This window comes from Dermacentor silvarum, chromosome 10, assembly GCF_013339745.2.
Source record: "Dermacentor silvarum isolate Dsil-2018 chromosome 10, BIME_Dsil_1.4, whole genome shotgun sequence".
Lineage (NCBI taxonomy): Eukaryota > Metazoa > Arthropoda > Arachnida > Ixodida > Ixodidae > Dermacentor > Dermacentor silvarum.
The window spans coordinates 152,257,298-152,279,798 of record NC_051163.1 but is presented as its reverse complement, the minus strand read 5'-3'; the positions used below and the strand labels follow the sequence as shown (position 1 = coordinate 152,279,798).

The 22,501-nt window shown below is 44.9% G+C and overlaps 1 protein-coding gene and 1 long non-coding RNA gene across 2 annotated transcripts; both read right to left on the bottom strand.

Moving 5' to 3' along the window:
• Positions 1–479: 479 nt before the first annotated feature.
• On the bottom strand, positions 480–1,558 carry LOC119431925 (P2X purinoceptor 7-like). The gene is made up of 3 exons (XM_049658108.1): positions 1,553–1,558; positions 1,350–1,465; positions 480–1,036 (listed from the first exon to the last, which is right to left on the bottom strand). Exons 1-3 carry the CDS (start codon positions 1,556–1,558, stop codon positions 880–882), a joined length of 279 nt encoding a protein of 92 aa, XP_049514065.1. The 3' UTR covers positions 480–879.
• Positions 1,559–5,045: 3,487 nt separating this feature from the next.
• On the bottom strand, positions 5,046–8,662 carry LOC125940521 (uncharacterized). The gene is made up of 3 exons (XR_007463721.1): positions 8,088–8,662; positions 6,888–6,991; positions 5,046–5,286 (listed from the first exon to the last, which is right to left on the bottom strand). It is a non-coding gene; the product is annotated as an uncharacterized LOC125940521 (long non-coding RNA).
• Positions 8,663–22,501: the final 13,839 nt, after the last annotated feature.

Genomic DNA, 22,501 nt, shown 5'->3' with positions numbered 1-22,501 from the left:
TAAGAAGAGGTGGCTGGAAGAAGGTATGTGGCGTTGAAATGTTTTTTTTTCAGTATTCTTGCATTATTTCCAATGCATTCCTTTAGAATCACCAGCGCACCAAAAACTGAAAGCCATCATCCTAAACAAGGCTTTGCTCAAAGACATTCCTCGACTATCCACGAGCTCACAAACATTTGCTGTTGAATGCTTTCACAGCACCATCACTCAGTTTGTTCCGAAAAATACCCATTTTGGGTATTCCAGTATGGTATCAAGGTAAAACTTTTTGTGCCTAAGCTGTTTTGGTGGCCTGTTGTGATGTGAACGGATATGGTTCTGTTTCCTTTCAGAACACGCCTTGCCGCACTTCACTATAACGAAAATAGTGCAAGGCAGCAAGCAACCATTGACGATGGGACAAAGATGGCTGGTTAAATACACGAAGGCAAAAATGGCTGCCGTTGTCGCACCAGTGAAAGAATCTTGCACATACCGTACTCAGTTTGCATATTTTTGCACACACATTACCATTTACTACGCTTTGTTGTTCCAGGCTATGGGAACGACTTGCTGAAGTGTGCTGTGGACCTGTGCCAGAATGAGAGTTCCTACACGAAGGCAGAATGAGAGCTCCTACACGCGCACACATGTATGAAAGTGCCTCCTCCACTTTCAAGCAACTTCGAACGTGCTGACAAAGAAGCTCTCGTGGCAGTACATACAAGGCGCTTTAATATTTGACTAACGTAAGGCTACTTTCCTTTCATGTTGCATCTTGAATTGAAGCTTGTGTAACCTCATATTTTCCTGTCTCTTGTTGCAGACAGCAATAGTTCACTGAACAAGACATGCCATTTTGTCAGAAAACACGGGGTGTTTATTGAGGAGGAACTGCCACTATGCGTCCAGGTAGCCAGTGTAATGCCCTCCAGGCGTAGGAAACTCTTTCCTGATCCTATGGACTGCACAGCTTGGTAGAACGACCCGGTTACCTTGACCAAGTCGCTTGTACACCCACCAAACAAACTGTCGGTAGGCAGTGTATCGGTATTGGCTGCAAAAAAATGAATACATAAAAAAGCACGATAAATTAGATTGAGTAATGGTCTGTGTGTATTTCTATTACATGCCATGCACTGTTCATTTGGTTGTGTCTAACAAAAAAAATAAATGAAAAACAAGCCCTCGATCCATTCCCTTTGTCTCGTTCATTACATGCACCAGTAACACAATATATGTAGCCGTAACTGGCCTTCAGGACTTTTTCTGGCCTATTTGCTGGATAAAAACTTGATTTCTTATTGTAGTTACTCATTCAAGGTGCGTTGTCCAAGGGGGTATGGGCAGTACTGCTTAGCTTGAGATACTCCAGGTCGAGTATATGCCTGTTGGGGCAATACAATTCAAAGAGAGGGTGCTTAGTAATGCATTCGTAACTCTCAGCTGTGTTCGCCACATTTTGTTGCTCTGTGCAACAGACCCTCTATCTTTCTGTAGGCATGTCGCCACAGCGGTGACCGAAGGAGCACCTGTTGAAAGAAGAGAAATTACCCTCACGAAGAGAAATTACAGGCATTGTGGGGTTGTTACAGAAATTGTTCCCCTGCGAATGTATGTTTTTGTCACAAAATAGAATTGTCATGGTGGTTACAATTACGCTGCGTCTGATATCGAATGAAAGCATATCAGCGCTATTTTATTTCATAAATTATAATAAAATATAAAAAACGCAACCAGTTAATGAACGCCACACAATAGCATGCATGTGTACTGGTATAGTATGCAGAGCGCATTTATGTACATTGTTGTTTCACCCGTTGCTTTTTACCTTGAAGCAAAAAATGACGCATTTTCATAGGTCTCTGCCTGATAATGCGTTGGGTTTCATGAATCGATAGTTCACGCAGCATTTCCCTATTAAATGCCACAGCCAGTTTTTCCTTTCTCTAAGACCACACAGTCGATGTAGCTAAGTGATCTGGTCGACGGGGCGCTAGAGCGCCCGCCCATATAATAATGATATTAATACTTTATTTCACAAAGTTACAAATCACGAATTCAGTAAGTAAATGGTTTCTAACGGCGTGGACGTGACAGTAACCGTAAACACAGGGCTATGAAACAGCTGCAAAATTCCTCACATGCCATGTTTCGTCGCGCAAGACTGAACTGCGCAGCGGTCGAAAGCCGACCGCGTAGGTAAACGCAAAGCGACGAGCTACGATGCTACCTACGATTCAGCCGTAACAGCTGTCTCTGCCTCAACGTAGCTCACGAAACTAGGCATTTTACATCCTACGTAACATCACTTTACGAGCTATTGCCGCTGCACGTTAAGTTTGTTAGAGAAAAAGCTTACCATGTTGCTGGCCCGGAATGCCTGACCGGCACGTCCACGGCCGCCTGCTCTTCGTCGCTTGACGCGGAAGGCTCGTAACCGTAAGCTGTAATATTTCTCGCCAAGTTGGAATGGTCCTCGTCTTTAGACGTGCACTCATCGCTGGTAGAGGCACCAGAACTCGAATCCATGCACGCGACGGCGGCGTCGGCGCGCTTCGAATGACTGCGGCCGGCCGGCTGGCTATCCGACGTGGGTTTCGTGATGTCACGCATTCCAATCCGCGCGGGTCGGGCAGCATGGCGCGCGCTCGCAAAAACGCCAAAAATAAAGCCATCCGCTGAAAAATGAGCTAAATGACTGCTTCTTTTCGGTGTAATCGCACACTGAGGATTCATTTTCAGCATTTTCGTAAAATTTTCAGATTTCGTGTCCATATCGCTTTAACATAGTTTTCCGCTCTTAGAGAGCAACAAACACCAGCACTATGGCAACGCAAATATTACATTGAAATGTGACAGGTATCGTCCAACATCTCGTTGATATTAAAGAACTGCTGCATAAACATAATCGAAAGTCGCTGTGTATTCAAGTCACACAACTGAATTCCACTCACAAAAACTTTCTTCTGCAATACGTCACCTTCCGAAAAGACCATGATGAAGCTCACGCCTCACCCAGCGGTGTAGCGACCATTGCAGAGAAGTTTGTTTGTCAACATGTAGTCCTTCGGACGCACCTTGAGGCAGTGTCAGCAGGGGCCGGAAGCTTCCTATACCTCCCATAGGACACTCGGTCCCATGCCGATACTAAAACCTCTTGAGGTTAGAAAGTAGCGGCACTCTTTGATCTACGCCGGGACACCCTCGCCGGCACGGTCAACCTCCTCTTTTCTCCCCCTCTTTCGTGGAGACAGCACATCCGCCACGCTGAATGGCTGCGGCGCGCGATACTACCCCGGCAGGTGACCCTGACGTCACGGAACGGCGCGAAACTTGCTTTCGCACGCCTTTAGTTTCTCCCGCCTGTCATGCGCTGTCCAAGTGGTGGTCGCCCGGCCGCTCCGAACGTGTTTCCCAAGTTTTTACATTCTTCCGTAGGAATCTGAGCTTCGTTCTCCGTGAAAATGGCCTGCTGCTGCGCGTTTCAATGCAGCAGCAGGTCAGAGAAAGGGCCAGCCTTATTTTCCATCCCCCGAGGTGAACGGAATGTCGTGCGCCGGAAGCAGTGGCTCCATAACATCGGTAGAAGGAATTTCGCCCCTTCTGAGCACCCCGTTCTTTGCGAGGTGAGTGTTACAGCTTTACTCATATTTGTGGGTGAAGTTGCATGAAGATTTTAATGCTCTTTGCATAGCTTGACTCTTCGTTCAGTTCAATGCAGAACACCGATAACTGTGCATATAGTCATTTTTTTAAAGTGAGTCATTGACATTTTCGTTGACTCTTCAAGCCGTGACACAGCTTTTTGTGTTTTGGCACGTGCGTTAGTTTTAACATGCGTGTAATTTATGAGTGAATGCCTGTAACTCCAATGCTGTAATTGTGTGCGTGTGTATGGGCGTGTGTGTGCGTGTTTGTGTATGTGAGTGCGTGTATGTGTGTGCGCGCGTGTGTGTGCGTGATCTTTGCGCCTGATACTTGTCAAGCCAAAGAACTCTTTACTCTTATTGCGTGCTTATTGTATATTTACAAAGTTTCAGTACGGCAAGCATTTTTTTTTGTTTACGTACACTTTATGTTGCGAAGACATGCTCCGAAATATATAGGTAGATAAGTAGGGTTTCCTTTTAGTTCCATGTATAATACAATGTGCATTCTTTTGCCGTCTTCCTTTCCAAGAGTGCAAACAAATTCAAATGGAAGAAATTTGCTTCTTACCACGCGTATACTCAGAGATCACTGTTCATGTTTCAGCTCCATTTTACGAACGATCAGTTTGAGCCAAAAGTATTCGAAGCCTATGGAAAGAAACAAATTGAAGCCCAACGCAGTTCCTACTTTGTTCTCGCATCGGCCGCCACCAAAAGAACGAAAACCCCCGCGAAAGTAAAATAAGTCAATTAACAACCGCTAAATGATATCTTGTCAGCCGCTATGAAGTAAATAGAGCATACGCACGGGAGCAACCCTTACAAAAAATTCTAGTAACTTTCAATTAAATTTTTTTAGACAAATGTTACTAAAACCTACCAACGGTCTATTGAAAGTTCTGAAACCGTTTATAAACTTCCTCAATACTTCATACCAACATCCTGTCGACTATTGGCCACCGATACTCAATTAAAATTTTATTTACAAACTTTCCTTAAACGATGAATGAACATCCTTCAAACATTAAAAGCAGGGTATCTTTTTACTTCTTAGAAACATCCTAGTAACTGTTTTCCTACTTTTTGCTGTTCGCCCTAGAAACATCCTTGTAACTTTTTTCCAGCATTCTGTTGCTGGACCTAGAAACATCCTAGTAACTTTTTTCCTACTTTTTGCTGTTCGCCCTAGAAACATCCTTGTAACTTTTTTTCCAACTTTCTGTTGCTCGCCCTAGAAACATCCTTGTAACTTTTTTCCAACTTTCTGTTGCTTGACCTAGAAACGTCCTAGTAACTTTTTTCCTACTTTTTGCTGTTCGCCCTAGAAACATCCTTGCAACTTTTTTCTAACTTTCTGTTGCTTGCTCTAGAAATATTCTTGTAACTTGTTTCCACCTTTCTGTAACTCGCCCTAGAAACATCCTGGTGACATTTATCCACTTTTTCCAGCATTTTTAAAAATTGTCTGGTACTGTTCTGATGCAACTTTGTACATATAAAAGTATGTACGTGTTGGCGAAACACACCAATCTTTTCAAACACTGATGTTTATTTTCCAACCCTTTCATACATGCCCTCAGAAACCACAAGCAAGCAGTGACTATAATGTGGTCTTGACATCTCCCGTGTTCTTGATATCCCTCTTGCTGCAAGCCTAAGGGGGAAAAATGCAATAATAGTTAGCCTTATGAATTGTATCTGGACGAGATAGCATGATGCAGTCATCCACAAGAATTTGACTTCAAATGACCCACAATCAAAACGAAGATTTCAACTCACTGCCTTGCCACACATACTTAGAATGGCATTCACACCTCTGGGGTGCAAAGCTTCTTTTTGGATGACGTCCTGGTGGGTATTGGAACGCCACCCAAAAAATGACTGAAGTATTGCTGAAGCAGAACTGCTGCACATAATATGCATGTGTTACATGTAGGAATCGTACACTTGTGTAAAGTAGCTGTAAATCAGTTGCAGTAAAGATAGTCAAAGTTTTTAGAACGGCTTCCACGAGATATGCCGAACTCAATAATAGGATGACATGTGTAATGCACTTTTTGCCTAAACCATGTCTTAGGAGGTAGAAAACATTTTTATAAACCCTCTAGTGTGCATTATTCACAGTTTGAAAACTCAATTTGGTAAAACCACAACAAATTATTATATTAAAAAGTGACTATTTCAATATTTCCACCAAGTACAGGGCAGCTTGAGCATAAAGCAAGCTTCCTTGTGACATCTCAGTAAATCCGAGGTAGTGAGCATGTGGTACCACAAACCACAGATGCACACATGTTCTGGGCAGTAGTCAGCACTGTTACCATGTCACCGGAAGCTTGTGTATTAGGCAGCTGACAAGTAATATGAAAGAAAAAGTAAAAAGGATTGTTTGCATTTCAGATAAGTGACAGCAAAGAACAAGCTTTATCCAATGTCAACTGTAGAAGGGCAGAGACACGCTGAAAAAAAGCTAATGTAAAGGCGAACGCTCAGCGTTCAGCTGCACTGTCGTGGCTTGCAACTACTGCCCACAAAAAAAAAGTGCCAATGTAACGATGAACACTCAGCGTTCAGCTGCACTGTCGTGGTGGCTTGCAACTATACTGCACTGTGCGGATTGTTGTGATTTAGCAGTTTGTGTTACCACCTCAAATTTCTGTAAAATACAAAGGAGACCAGCTTCCTGCTTGAAGCCAACCTGCACTTCCGGTGCATATTGAACTTGTCACATTAAATGGTTATAGGTTTGTTATATGCTTGAGGAATTACCTGCTCATACAGTGGCTAGGGATTCAGCAGCTACCTAATAAAGAAAATCTTGCTTTTTGTATGCTAATTTTAAGAGATGAAGTACGGTACGCAATACATAAGTGTTACCGATTAGAGGGAACAATATAGGCGCACAGGCAATAGTGTGAGAAGTGAGCTTCACAATACTGCATAATAAAATTGACAAAAAGATAAACATCTCAAGACCTCATGCTTCTCAACGATTATCTTAAAAAGGCAATCTGACTAGATTAATATACAGTCTGTACAGAGTATATCATGCAGTTACTCAAGTCAGAGTTATATTTAGCTCAGAGGAGGCTAGTTAAAGGTAAGTTCATTAAACTGAGGGCCCTCCAGATGACCAAAAGTGAAATGCAAGTGATTTGCCACTAGAAATCATGAAAATGGCACACACAGTAAAATGACTGCATATTACAGAAACATATCCTACAACACACAAGGCAATGACAGTTTTGTACGCACCTTTGTAAAAGCACGCAGATCAGGTGCTTTATAGTGGTGCTCTCCAGCTTGCAGCAGTGCTGCAGGTTCCTGTGGGATGCCTCCAGAATCCGCATAGCCTTCAACTGCAATGAATTTATTGCAATGTGAATCTGGAAACCTGTCATATCAGTGTAATACTGAATTGCAAAGAGCCTCACACTAGCAGCTACATTAATGTGCGTCTCGTACGAATCTCTCCGTTATATCTCAGGAGGTTACACGGTTATGTTGTAACAAGTGCGATTCAATGTTGGAATGCAGCAAACATAAGACTACCAGGAAAATCACCGAAACTCAAATATTTAATAAAGCAAAAAGAGCATTGGATTATGAAAAAAAAGATATTGAGCACATGAAAAGTCTTTTGAACCCTAGGCCGTGTTTGTATAGCGATGGTATTCCTTCTCGCTCTTCGTCAGAGGTTTGACCGACGCGCCGCCCGTGTTATGAACTGCAATAGCCGGCCGTTCACGGTGGGTGGTAAGAATGAAGTAGGATACAGCGCAAAGTATCGCCGCGAAATCGCAGCCCTTACTTTATTACTGCAAGGCACAGTCATTACCTATGACTGGAAGAGCTGGCATACTGTTCTTTAGATGAATATGTATAGTAAAAGCCAGCGTCTGATTGAGAGGTCTCGATTAAAAAGAAACCTCGTCACTGCAATATCGGCGTATATCTGCCTCGCAATATAGAACACGACAGGTTCTATAGTTCAATATAGAATACACACAGGTTCTCGCGACGCGGGCCTTCAAAGTGAACTGTATACAAAAAAAAAGTCTTCATACAAGCTAATATGTAGGCAAGCGTCAAACATAGCTATCCTGTGCCAACGCGTGAAGCCCATGACACATCGACGTGTACACACCTGCAGTGTACTCGCAGAAATGCTTATATAAGGAATAATTATTGCCGGGAAACTACCCAACAAACAGTACCTTTCAGTGTTTCCATAATTGTGTTCCCATTCAGTCAGAGCAATCAGACGGGGTAGCATACTTCACAGGAAAATGCAAGTACGCGATAACATCAACAGAAGCTTTCGTAAAATTGCTTACTAAATGTGCACAGAAACATGGACAACTTACGCTCAGAATGCGCTCTGCTCTAGTTACACAAAGCTCATTACATGAACCATAAGCTACAACAACGCGCACAAGCGCCAAACTTGCTTACCTTTCAAGACGTAGTCAGCAAACACTCCTCCGTCCCACAGGTACCGTGGCACCAACTCTCTTTCGGGCGCAAACACTGTAGAGCTGCCGATGAACTACAGCACCACGAACGCACAACCTACAACAAATTCTTCCATACACTGTGATGAAGCCCCAGTACCAGGCTTTTCACGAGAGAGCGCAGGCAGGCGGGAACAAAAGCAGCTCGGACGGGCGCTGTAAGACACTGTTGACACTGGCGTATCGCTCGAAACACACGGCGAACACACGGTGTTTCACGAGTCCAGAGGTTGTGCGATCGTTAATGCACACGATAAGAAGCACATTTTGCCTAGGCACTTCTAATATAAAATTCAACTACCGCCTCACTGCAACAAGCACTCGCGCACAGCCAACGTGGTCCATAAACTACAGCAACTTGGATTGGATTGGATTTATTGAACAAAACACTGCAGCAGCGCCACACTGCGGTTAACGAAAAGGAACCTACCTCCCCGATTCGTATCGCTTCAGGAGCATAGCCTTCGAGATTCGCATTTGTCACTCAAGGGAAGTCGTAGCTGAAGCATGAGCCAATCCACACGCCGCCCGTGCGGCTCCGTCTGCTTGAAATGACGGACGGTCTACGGGCTAATGTGACACTTACCGAGCACATATCCGTGATCACCGCCCACATACACGTTAATTATGGCGCCAAGTGTAATGTTTTCGAGAATATGTGCCCTCATCTTGAATTGGTGAGACCATATTTCCTCTTAGCGTCAGGAATAAAGCTAACAAAACGTGGCGATGGCTGGCGTGCTACTGCAGCTGATGCTTCGGCTGAAGTGCAACAGGCGTACTGCTTGCACGCACGTGTAAACAAACAGATACGGCCATGCCAGGTACACAATTGACTACTCAGTAAACTGACAATCGTAAATTATTCACTTGTGTGCCTTAGCAAGCATTTACGGAATCCTTGCTGCCGTATGAATCCCGCCAATATATTGACACGTATACATGTTTATCTTTCACCGGTGGCCGCTTTCCACCGGTTAACAAATGTTAAACGTTATCGCTCGGCGCAGGACGCGCCTGCATCGGAAGCTTCTAGAACGTTATCGATGCTTCTTTCCGTTGCCTGTTTTCACCGACGCTTATGTTATCTGATTGTATAACCGACGCGAATTGTCTAGAACTTTCTGGAAGACCCGCGGGCATCAGGGATTAATCTGCAACCTTCGATGACTCAGGTATAAAAGCCGACGCGTTTCGCCGCTGATGAGATTTCGACGACCGCCGACTGTGTTCGCCGCTTTCGTTGTGCTTCGAGTGTAGCTTGCTTTTGTGGGCACATGGTTCGCCCAATAAAGAACTAGTTTCGTCATACACAGTTTTACGACTGTTGACTTCAGCGTCACTACTACATGACAATATCAACACAACAATCACCCGCAGTTTTGAAAAGAAAGGCTCTTTTAACAGTGACCGCAGGTACTGCATTTGCGAGCGTTTTGTGTATAGTTTGCATAAAATCGCAAAGGAAAGGTTTCTTAAGAAGCCGAATTCCGAAAAAAAAGGTAAGCGTCGTGAAAACAAATAAATGGCCTTACGACATGTCAGAAAGTCTAGGCATTGTATAGTTTTGTTAGTGCTACTGTAATATGGGAGTAGTACTACTCCCATATTACAGTAGCACTAACAAAACTATACAATGCCTAGACTGAAATTTTTCATGAAACGGTACCACGTGGTACCGTTTTCGCCTCACACGCAGAGGTCCCGGGTTCGAGTACCAGTCAGTGTAGAACAACCTTTCTTTTTTTTTTTGAAGTAGGAAAGCGTTATATACATGCAATTTCAATGGGACAGGCTAAGATATTTTACCTTAGCTTCTGCTAATTATATATGCACGCATAATAACAAAAATTATTCTGTCTCCTCGCTTTCTCTTAAACTGCAGGAAGCAATTGTCAGTATGACACTTAGTTTATTCGTACTAATTATTACCGATATTGCATGTTATGCTTCTTTATTGCGGTGTTAAATGAGCAAATGAATGAAACAATTAAATACAGTTGTTATAATTTTCTTTACACAAAAGTAAAGACAGAGCCTACCAACTTTCCTTAAACTTCCTTTAAACTTTCTTCAAACGAACTTGCTTCAAGTGAAAACAAGAACGGAGCCTATCAACTTTCTTTAATGTTGCTTTAAACAAGCTTTCTTCAAACGAAAATAAAAACAGAGCCTACTAACTTTTTTTAAACTTTCTTTGAACATACTTCGTACAAACAAAAGTTAAAACACAGCCTACCAACTTTCTTAAAACTTTCTTTAAAGAAACTTTCTTTCAACCGAAGTAAAAACAGAGCCTACCAACTTCTGATAAACTTTCTTTGAACAAACTTCCTACAAACGAAAGTTAAAACAGAGCCTAACAATTTTCTTTAAACAAACTTTCTTCAAACCGAAGTAAAGACAGATCCTACCAACTTTCTCGTAACATGTGTTAATAGAAAGTAAAAGTACATAGAGTGTTACTAAAGTTGATAGAAAGTTGGTAAGAGTTCTAAAGAAAGTAAGGAAGTATTTTTGTATGGGAAGGTTGCGTATCTGGCATCTATTGTTTGCCGATGCTCGTAAAGTACAATCCCCGCGCTTTTCATGATCTCCCTGAATTCTGATAAACTCTACATCTTCAATTTCGTAAGTTAATTATCAAGTGCCATATTAGAAGTTTCCGTGTGAGCAATCAGCTTTTTCTTTTTTTTTCTATTTTTTTTTAAACTTAAGGTAGTCCCAGAGGTGATGGAATACAATTTCTCATCGTTTCATCGTGACGGAATACAGGCACGTGCGTTAGAAGGACAGTAAAGAGAAACAGGAAGTTTAGCTGGGATAAAAGAGCGACCTTAAGGAATGCATGCAGTTTTTGTTGGGTGCAAAAATATGAGTTATTAGCGGAGAAAATCGTAAACAAAGACCAAATATCTCTTCCTCAATTTCTCTCACCCAAGATTCGGCGCTGAAGCAGTGTCGTCACGGATTTCATTGCTTTCAGCGAATCGGAGGGCGCCATGATACGTCACCGCTTGCGTAAGCAGCCGAAGCGCTCGCTCTAGAGTGTTTTAGTTGAGCGTCTTTACGGTCCGCTCCGCTCCGAGCTGCCCCGCTAGGCCACAGCGGAGTGGCGGGCGATTTTCACGTTTTAGTTATGCGTGTAGCGTAGCGGAGCGGACCTTTCGTTGTTACAGCGCCCTCTGGCCAAATTCAGCGTAGTGAAACAAAATAAAAAACCGTTTTGTCACTTTTACAAAGTAAGGAGAATATATATATCCAAAAGCTAGCTCCAGGACGAGGCGAAGGATCTCAGCAACCTCCACCAAATGCGACGAGGTTTATTGTCGTCGATAACGTTGTAAGAACGCTAGGTACTGGTAGGCACCGCAAGGACTGTTTGTTGCACGGGGTTCTCTCGCGATCACGGCACGGTCCTTCGTCTTCCTCCTCAGTCGGCACATACCCAGGGGCGCCTCTGCTTCCTTACAATATAAACTATTTCTTCATGTAGTATCAGACGGGTGGTTGTAATGCGTTGCCGGCCCATTTTATCGAGTTGGAAAGGAAGCGTCGACTCAGTGAACGCCACGTGATAGCCAGCGAGGTTGCATTTCGAATCCAATCCAATCCTTTCTAACGCCAATGCGCTGGCGACGTTTTTGTTAGCTGTGCTGTTCACTTTATTGCCTTAAACAACCAGTTGAAGGTGTATTACACAAGTTATTCGCGCTCGCGCGACTAGTACCTCGATGCAAGATGCTTCGATATACGCGCGAGAGAGGGCGCGTGCATCGACCACACTCGCTAGCGGAAGACGGCAGCAACGCTCCGCGCTCCGCTTAGGCAGCTTGTAAGCGGACCGTGTTTCTCGCTCCGCTAGCCCGCTTACGGCTAAGCGGAGGACGCATGCGCATTCGTGCTTCCGCTCCGCTCAGCGGCTAAGCGGAGCGTAAAAACGCTAAACTAAAACTGTCTTCTATCATAGGCTGCATGGCCAGTGCGTTTGCGTTCGCTGCGACTTTTGCTTAGGTGTTCTGTGGCCGCGATGGATACCGTTGCTGACGCTGAACCTTGTAACGAAGAGCTGGCAAGGGAAGCAGGACTGCATTTGAGCGACTTCAGTGAAACGGAGCCCGAAATGATGCTCCGCGCTCGCGCGGTAGGTGTTTCCGCGTACGATGGCGGTGACCAGCCGGAAACCGAAGCCTCGTTTTCGTCGACGGTAGGCGAGGCGGCCGGTCCGCCACTCAACGATGTTCCCGACAGAACAAGCGTAGAAAGTTGCGCGCGTACTCGGTATGGGTTTTTCGTGTCTTTTTTTAATGACATTCAGCCCTCACCGAGCCGCCAGTTTGCTGCTGCAGGGGCATCAGTAGGAGATTTGATGAAGGCGACATTGATGGGGCGGCTGCTCGAACAAGGACTGGCCTCTGGGACACGCAAAGATACTTTCCGAGGGCAGGATTATATACATAATTCGAGGGCGAGAAATGCAGAGAGCCATCGGTTTCTCTGGCTCTTTTGCCATTTTAACATCGGCAGAGCACTGAGCCATTGCGAACGCCGGGGCTCATCGCGCGGCACCACATCAAAGGACACAGTCGGGATAACACTGCCGCTACCCCTAACAAGCACCTTGCGCCGTTTATACAGCCCTCGACACTACACACACGAGGCATTTTCTGGCTGTTTCCCGCGAATTCAACGTTTTTCGAGCCACGCAACACGCAACCAAACCCTGCGACACTGTAGAACGGAACAGGCGCGCGCGATGATGCATGGAGTAAAAACGAAACTACGAAACTATCACGACCGCAAGTAGCGCCACACCAATTTTTCTTACTACTTATTTAATTTTGCGCTAAACCCGTACGTCCTCGCTTGAAACGGCTTAAAATGTTGGCAAATGCTGTTTATGTACGTTTAAGGTGTATTTCATTTAGCGTTTTATTAACAGCGATAAATCGCTCTCGACCAATCGCGGCTGGGCTGCGTTTGTGATCTCCGACGTCACCAAAGTGTAGTGCGGGTAATTCGAAGGGACGTCAGCACATATCCTTCAGCGTTCCGCTATTTTCTCGCTTATTAAACCTCCGTTCGCAGTGAGAATGGTATGTCTGTGATCGTAATAGAATAATGTACCAGTAAAGCTGAACTTCCGGTTTCTCTTAAGTGTCCCTTTAAGTTATATATTGGCTCTTTCGCAAACAAAGCATGCATTTTGCTCAGTGTCATTGGTACAAAGGCTCTCAATTGGCCCACACATTTCGGCGAATTCCCTAAAAAGGGCTATCACATTTGTTCTTGGGGACCTTCTTTGACCTTTTTAAGAGCCACGATTATGAAACAAATTCTCGTGTATATTCTACGCTACTTACATTATATGCGCTCAATACACCTCCACGGAGAGGCAAACGGCACAACCACTGGTTGGTACTCATTTTGTAGGAGCGCTTCTGGCTTTTTTTATCGAAGCGTCTTCAAAAAAATGTCATGACGTTCTATCGGAAGCGTACTAACGTCATGACAGTTTCTCAACAGATAAATTCCCATATAACGCGTCAAAGTGCCGAATAAACAAGCGCGCGCATTAATTCTAATGCGGCTGCAGCGAGTCAAAGGAGGGTTCAGCGTGCCGTGCGCACCGCGCCGGCCCGAGGAGGGGGGAATTCCGCGGAGAATTGAGGAGGAAAGCGCACGCGCGGAGGAGAGTGTCGCTACTTTCGAGATCAAGGGGTTTTAGCCGATACGCGGCGGAAGCGCCGCTTCCACCACTGGCGGCTGCCGGTTATCCTACTAGAAATAATTCGCAAACAAAAGAATGATTCCATGACGTCACTGATGAGGTCAGAAGGTAGAGGGAGAGGGCGCGCCGCCGGGAGGAGGAGGGTTGGCGCTGAAGCCCTACTTTCCCTCTTCGCATGCAAGCGGACTGTGCTCGTGCTCTCTTGCAGGTCCGCTGGCCGTGCGGCGACATTGGCCAAATCGCGGAGCAGAACCAGCTGAAGTGTGTCGTGTATTAGAAAGCGCTTTCTTCCTACCAAGTTTACCTTGCAAGCTGCTATTCATTTTCTAAACCACTGGGACATTGCTCGTACACACCAGTGCCAAGCAATTATAATGAAGAATTTTTATATTGCGAACCGTTGTTAATTACGAATGTTCGCGGTTAATATATTACATTCCGTCATTTCGTGAAAGTGGTCGCTTTGAAAGTCCTAACTTGCGGTTACGTTTAGGGCTACACTTCAACTAGTCCACAGATATAGTGGGCGTACCCTTTAACTATAGTCCACAGATATAGTGGGGGGTACCATAAAGAAAATAACTTCATGGCACCATCAATCGCTAGTTTTGTTCGCGTGTTGTGAAGTGGATCAACTAAAACTAGATGATTTCTCGGCCAGCCAAAACTCAACACAAGTAAAAGATGACGATTTTGTTTTTATTCACATATTCGGTACTGGAAAAAGACTGACCTCCACGCAGTGTGAAAGTGACAATCTATAGAGGCAATTTTTATTCATAACGGAAATTTGTACATGATGAGTGAAAATAGATTTCAGAAGATCCAAACCAGTGCGAAAATTAATAACCACCACGGCTGCGTCTTTCATTATTTTCTTTTTTTAACGTTGGCTGTGCATGTTGACAAAGAGTGAACAAAATGTATAGCCCAACAAACATGCAGTCAAGCCCCTGATTACAAGTATTTCACCGGCAACAGATGGGCTGCCGTCATGACGAATGAGCCGAGCGACACTGCTCTTATGTCAGTCAACTCAGGCTTGCACAGAACTGGTTTACTCATGCAAAATGAATACCTGCTCGGAAAATAGAGTGAAATACTTGTGCATACGCATGGTCATTAGGAAACCTGAAAAAGTTCGCAGAACTGGAATTCCCGGTGTTCGAACACCACAGAGCCGCGCAACAGATGTGATTGCCCGATTAAGCCAACTTCGTCAATACTTGGTCGACCTAAAGTCCCTATATAAGAAAAGTACCGCCATACACTCTTTCCTCCGCCGCCTCCTCTCCTAAAGCGCTTGCTTTTTTCTTTACTTTTTGCTTGCGAAAGCCAAGTCGACGGTGGCGCACCTAGAAAGTCCACGTTGAAGCTTTCAGGCCGGGCGCGCGCCGCCGCCGCCGCCGGCGACTGCGACTGCGCAGAGGACTTTCAACCTGGCTCTGAGGCGAAAAAAAAAGAAAATATAAAGAAGTGAAAAGCGCGCGCTATCATCGTCCAATCGGAGATACAGGAGAAAGAGAAGCCGCGTTTATCAAAGGATGGCGGTACTTTTCTTATATAGGGACTTTAGGTCGACCTGGTTTTCTGCGTCTTCGGTTCGTTGCACGCCTGATCAAGCTTCTCTGTGTTATCTTGCCCGTCTTCACACTTGGACGACGACCGAAGCAGACGACCAAGCGCGATCTGGCTTCTGATATCGCTGAGCGAGTGGCAAGGGTCAGCGGAGGCACGCTCGACGGATGTACGATGGCGACCACTTCCCGCGCTTCGCCCGATTTAAAATTCACAAAAAGAGAAATAAGAAAAATAACTTAGGATGTCCGGCAACCGCTAGGAGCGCGCATGTTCCTGGAAACCGAAACTACCTTCACTTTCCGGGGGCTGGTGCCAGTGCGGGCAGTTCTTTTTAATTATTTGGTGATTGTCTCTTCTATATATATATATACATGATGCATATCATGTATGTCTATATATATATATATATATATATATCATGTATATATATATATATATATATATATATATATATATATATACATATATATATACATACATATATACATGATGTTTCAGCGAACACTGTGAAAAATTCTGAAAGGTTACCTGTGGCAGATAGCCCAATTCTAGTTCATGAGCTGGTCTATTCGAAGAGGCGGACATTACTTGCACAAAATTGCAATGCTTAATCGAATGATTAACAAAAATTTACCATTTATGTTTTTAACTAATTACCTGATGGCCCATATTGCAATTTACAAATTGTACCCGTGGAGTTCGCAGGGCGGATTTTAGGGATGACACCAGTTTCGAGATAATAATTCCCGAACATTGCGGAAAAATACTTTGGCGCTACAGTTAGGTTCTTAACAAATCGTCGCTTTATGAATTGAAGCACAAAATTAACTGGAAAGCCAATTCATTTCTCCGCAAAGTTCGGGAATTATTATCTCGAAACTGGTGTCATGAGAATTAATTCCAACTGGATCCGCCTAGAAAACTCCACGGCTACGATTTGTAAATTGCAATATGGACCATCAGGCAATTAGTTGAAAATATAATTAGTGAACTTTTGTTGATTAGTTCATTACGGATTTCAATTTTTTGTGCAAGTAATGTCCGCCTCTTCGAGTAGACCAGCTCATTAACTAGAATTGGACTATCTGCCATAGGCAACCTTAAGTAATTTTTCAAGGTGTTCGCTGAAACACCTGTATATACCACCTAGGTATCAACTCAGAAAAAAACTTCAGATTTTTATAACCTCATAGATCAACTGCCGGAACCCTAAATACTCTTGGGTGATTTTAACTCTCCTAACACTAGAAGTCGACTCATTGAAAATTTTCTTCTTACCTCTGTGCATGCCTGTTTAATTAGAAGGAGCCCACCTATTACAACTTCCATCAGAACTCGCATTCATCGATAGGTCTAGTAATTGGCTCTTCCTCTCTTCTGCTGGACCTGGTATGACATGTGATCAACAATTCTTTTGGATGCGATCACTTCCCTGTAACTGTAAAGTGAATAACGCAGCGTGACAACCTCGCCATAATCCTCGATGGAAATTAGCATCGGCTGACTGGGAGAATCTTAAATAGGTAACGATTTCTTACGAGGTTTTATAAACACTTTTAGATAGATGACGCTGTAGCTTATTTTAGCGCTTTTATAATTGATGCAGCTGAAACGTGCATACCACAAACGAATGGTGTCTCATTTAAAAGACGCGTTCCCGGGTAGAACGAGGACGGCAGAGATGCGCGAAAGAAGCGGATAGGGCATGGCGCATACCGCGTGTGTGAAGCTGAATTCATTCTTGACAAGTTTTCCTGAAATACAAACAAGTAGAAGAGTGCAAGCCATCCATACATAAATACCGGCAGAACAAGCCATATAACCGTCCGTTCATTATTTCCGAGTTGAGAGCCGCCTTGATCGCATGCAAAAGCTCTGCACCAGGACCCTTCAGAGTTATGTATGCCATGATTAAGAATACACACACTCATACACAAATGACACTATTCCCACTTTTCAACACTATTTGGGCTGCCGAAAGGAAGCGATTCTGGTCCCTGTTTTAAGCAGGGTAAGGACCCTTCATCAGCGGCAAGTTACCGCCCGATAGCTCTCACATGTTGTTTTTGTAAGCTGCTTAAAAAATGATTATGTGGTGACTGATACATTTCCTTGAACTGAGGAAAATGCTTGATTCTTATCAGTGTGGCTTCAGAGAAGGCGGTCCACAACTCATTTTGAGCGCCTTGAAGGAAATATGTGTGACGCATTTGTACATAAACTCTTTTTATTATCGATATTCCTCGATATGAAGAAGGCGTGCGACACAACGTGGCGTTACTGAATCTGGCAACACTTGTCGGAAATGGGCATCCGTGGAAATATGATAACCATACTAGAAATATCTTTTTGTCTAATCCTAAATTTCGCGTCAATATCGGCAATGTATTGTCGCGTCTATTTATTAAGGAAACTGGTGTACCCCAGGCAGGCAAGCTCAGCTACACAATATTTATTCGTAAGATGAGAACGCTCCGTGCTTCATTCCCGCCAGCTATTTTTTATTCCATCTACGTAGACAACCTGCAATTAGGCTTCAAATCCTCCAACCTTGCAGTGTGCGAGAGACAAGTACAGCACGGCTAAGAGGGCAGACGTAAACTAGTTTAAAGTTAACCCCCACAAAAGTGCTAGTGTTCTTTTTACAAGAAAGAGAGGCCTGATTCCAGATCATTGTGTGGAACTGTATGGACAAGAAATATCTGTAAAAAAAGAGCGTACATTTTTAGGAATTATACTTGACGCTAAGCCTACTTTAATTCCACAGAAAATATTTCAAGGCGATATGCCTAAAAACTACGAACTCACTGAAAATTTTATCTCGGACAACATGGGGCAGCGACAGGAAATGTTCAATTAACCTTTACAAGAGCCTAATTTGATCACGACTAGATTATGCTGCCGTCGTATATCACTCTATACCGCTACGAGCGCGCTAAAAGTGATAGATACCATCCATCATCTAGCTATCTGCCTGGCCACTGGCGCTTCAGAACAAGCCCTCTTGAAAGTTTGTACGTGGAATCGAATAAGTGGTTACTCCATCTGCAGAGAACATACATCAGCTTCACATTATTCCTCAGAGTGCACTCTAATCATGGACATCCGTGTTCTAAAACCGCTAATGATCTGACATGTGCTACACTTTTTCATAAAGGACCCACTGTGAGACCGCCTTTCTCACTGTGTCTGAGGGAGCCTAGCGTGGAAATGAATTTCCCACTCCTCTAACCCCGCTTAATGCCTCCAGCTAAGCTGCTGCCGCCTTGGGAGTGGCAGGTGACAGAATGTGGTATATCTCTTGCAGAAGTTAAATAGCACGCTCCAGAGCTCGAAATTCCGAATGCATTTCCTTGAACTTCAATCGATGTACTCTTGCTCTGGAGTCTACAATGGTGCATCAATGTAACATGCGGGCGTATCCTACGCGGCTGTTGGTCGCTCTTTGAATTTAACGCATTGAACCCCCAAACAAGCATCTTTACTGCACAAGACTATGCAGTATGCTCCGTGGTGAAAAACAGAGAATTAAAATTAGAGAAGGCAATAGTATTCACTGGCTTGTTAATTGTTGTAAAAGCACTAATGTCTTTAGAAAATCACAAAATCCTCTTTTTATTGAGCTTCACACAATATTGTGCAACATTTATTTATCTCGCAGATGGGTGACAATCTTCGGGGTTACTGGCCACAGAGGCATTGAAAGTAATATGCTAGCTGACCAAATTGCCGCATCAATTGCATCGCAAGCCATCAATCCTACCGCTGTTGTCTCATTCATAGATTTGAAGCCTTTCCTACGAAAGAAACTCAGAAGCCATCGGCAGCGCTCGCGGGACGCTGAAACAAATAAAACCTTTCACGCAAATAAGCCACCATTATGTTCCTGGTCCCACACAAGGAATAAACGACGAACTGATTCCATCGTCCCAGAATATGACACACATATGGCACCCACCGATTTTGCTGACCGGTAATGAACCTCAAACGAGATGTGTTGAGAGGCTTACCATCCTCCACGTCCTGCTGGAGTGTCAGGAAGCAGAAGCTGAGAGAAAGAAACAGTATCCTTTAGCATAACGGCAGCACACCCTTCTTCACCCGGTAATGTTTCTATAGTCCAGCACCGTTTTTGTACACCAAAGCAGTTCTAGGTTTCTTGAATGATGTTGCGTTGCATGTTATTAGCCCAATAAATTCGTAGCGCATCCTCTCTCCAGAGAATGCCGCTTTGATAGCACTTTTGTGTAGCAAATAACTGCAGGCCCATGCGTTTTCAGGGCGCTGTTAATGCAGTAGCGCTTCTTGCAAATATCTGCCTATGACATATTTTAATTTCTCATCATACTTTCACAATGTATCTTTCCTGTCTATAGTACACCTTATTTCCCATTGTCATAATATTATTACACATAGGTTTTGCGTACTTTACAGTGACCGTGTTTAGGTCGCTTTACAGCCATCTCACATGTACCTTTCGCAGTTCATCACTCCACTGCGAACTCATTAGCACTGGTCTGGCACTCTTTGGCCATACTTGACCGTTGCACCACAGAGTACCACATTCATCATCATCAAGACATGGTGACTCAGAAAGCTCTCTCCGGTGGTGTCGCATGGTCTTCGGATAGCCTTATCGACTTAGACTTCAGGTCGATGATTGCACCGTGTTGGTTCAGAAAATCCATGTTGAGAATTACGTCTAGCGAGCCCTGTCGTAGAATAACGAAGGTCGCATTGTTGGTCCGGTCAGGAACCGTAATTCTTCCCATACAAATTTCAGTTGGCCTTGTCAGGTGTCCACCAGCTGTCGGTATTTCGGTGCTAACCCATGCAGTCTTCAGTTAAACTTCGTGGCGAATGATCCATTGGTCACGGAATGGTCGGCTCCTGTGTAAACAGGAGCTGTGACTTCGTGGCCGAGAAGCACATCAAGGTCGGCGGTTCTCCGTCTGGCATTGCAGTTAGGTCGCGCCGTCGAGTCATGGTTGTGTCGGATCGTCCTGCTGATACGCCTCGTAGTCAGGCCTTATGTAGGCGGCGTGGTCTTGTCTTCGAGCGTCTGGGTGGCGGCGTGTCGTTGCTTCGTAGTCGAATTGGTCTTCGTCGTCGTCTTCGGCGGCGGCCGAGGATCTTCATCATTTAGACGACCTGCAACTGCACCTTCATCAGTTGCTGCTTTCAGTCTTCCGGATATAGGCTAACTGACCCGACACGGCTTGTGCCAGTGTACAGCCAGCACTGCGGCGAAAGGTAGCGGCCAGGCCACGGTGAACAGGAATGTCGTTATGGTCTCCACTCAGTATTTGCCAGGTAGTCGGCGATGTCCCGTGGTCGTACTCCTTGTCACGGGCATGGCGTGTTCACGCTGAATCGTCGTTATTCCATCTGACGGTATCGACGTCGGTGGAATACATGGCTGGCTTATCCGCAATGGTAGCAGAGTGGTCCGGAGCATCCGGTGTGGTCTAGGGTGGTCCGGAGCGCCCCATACGTTTATCTTCCTAGGGAAGCTGCGATGGGCGACGAGTGAGCGTGCTGTTGGTGGCAGCGGACGGCAAACTTGCAGCGTTCCTGGGCCCTGGCGCACGCGCGGAGAGGGACCCTTGTGGCGGGCGACGGCCACTTACGTCATCACTTCCAACTGGGGCTGTGGTGATTGCGGCTGCACCCCAGGAACTCCGAGTGATCGGGAAACTTCTTTGAAGATACTGGCGATTCAGGCCACCTGAAGCTGCGACCCTGGAAAGAGCTTCGGCAATTCCTCGTGAACAACTACTCTGCTGGTATCGCGCATGTCGTCGTTGCGTAGTGCTTCAAGATCGATGTAGTTTATAGTCAGCGTTCGGTGGTTATATTGCCTTGTCCGCATATCGATACTTGTGGCCTGGGGAGCAAATTTAGCAATGGCCTTGGGCGGGTTGCGTACCAATTCAGCGAAGAGTTCTTGCTTGACACCCCTCAACAAGCAGCGAACATTTTCCTCATCTAACATGTAGGGGTCCGCATGAGTGAACAGGCCAGTCATCTCCTCCGTGACAATCGAGATGTTCTCGTTGGGTAGCTGCACTAAGGCATCAAGCAGAGCTTCGGCGCTTTATTTTCGCACGACGCTCTTGAAGGTGTTCAAGAAATTGCTGCGAAACGGGTCCCATGTTATCAGGATTAACTCTAGATTCTCGAACCACGCTCGAGTGGCATCCTTCAAGGAAAAGTGGACATGGCGCCGCTGGTACCCGTTGTTCCAGTTGAACAAAGTGACCATGCAGTACGTTTGACGTAGGAAAGGGTTGCGGAATGACGATTCGCGGAAGATCGGTGGCTCCCTGAACTGTTGCAGCACGATGGTCGCTGTGACTGTGGTTGTTCACTTGGCCTTGTTTTCTCGGGTGTTCTTGGGGAGAGGTCAGTGTATCGGTAGCAGTCCTTGCAGCGCGCGGCTAGCTCGCTGGTCTTTGACGACGTTGGTGTTGTCTTTGCGGTTCGGGCTTGGATCACGGATTTGCGGTGGCGTTCGCTACATTAAAGCACAAGCACCTCCACGAGATGCCACATAGTACCGACGGGAAGTAACACAATAGCAAAACTGTGAATGACGAAACTAATATTTTCTTGGGTGAACTTGTGCCCACAAAGGCATATGACGCTCGAAGCACAACGGTCGCGACGAACATATATGGCGATGGTCGAAAATCTGATCTGCGGTCAAGCGCGTCGACTTTTGTACATGGCTCATCAAATGTTCAAGGGTAATCACTCGTGCCTATGTGTTTTCGAGAAACTAGTACACAATTCGTGTCGCGCATGCAATCTGATTATACAAGGCTCTGCGAGAACATCTACAATAGACGGAATCAACGATAACGTCCGAGTAAGTTCCAAATCACACAGGCGCGTCTTGCACTGGGCTATAACGTTTACCATTGGTTAGCCGGTGAAAATCTGTCACCGGAAAAAGATAAGCAGCTACGTGTAGCAATATCATGTACACTATGACTGGCTACTACCGTTGAAGTTGGAGTTGCATAAAGGGTAGCAAGGTT

Coding starts and splice junctions, on each gene's coding strand:
- LOC119431925 (XM_049658108.1), bottom strand. Junction 1,037..1,349: donor AGGCATATACTCGACCTGGA/GTATCTCAAGCT, acceptor ATTTTTTTGCAG/CCAATACCGATACACTGCCT.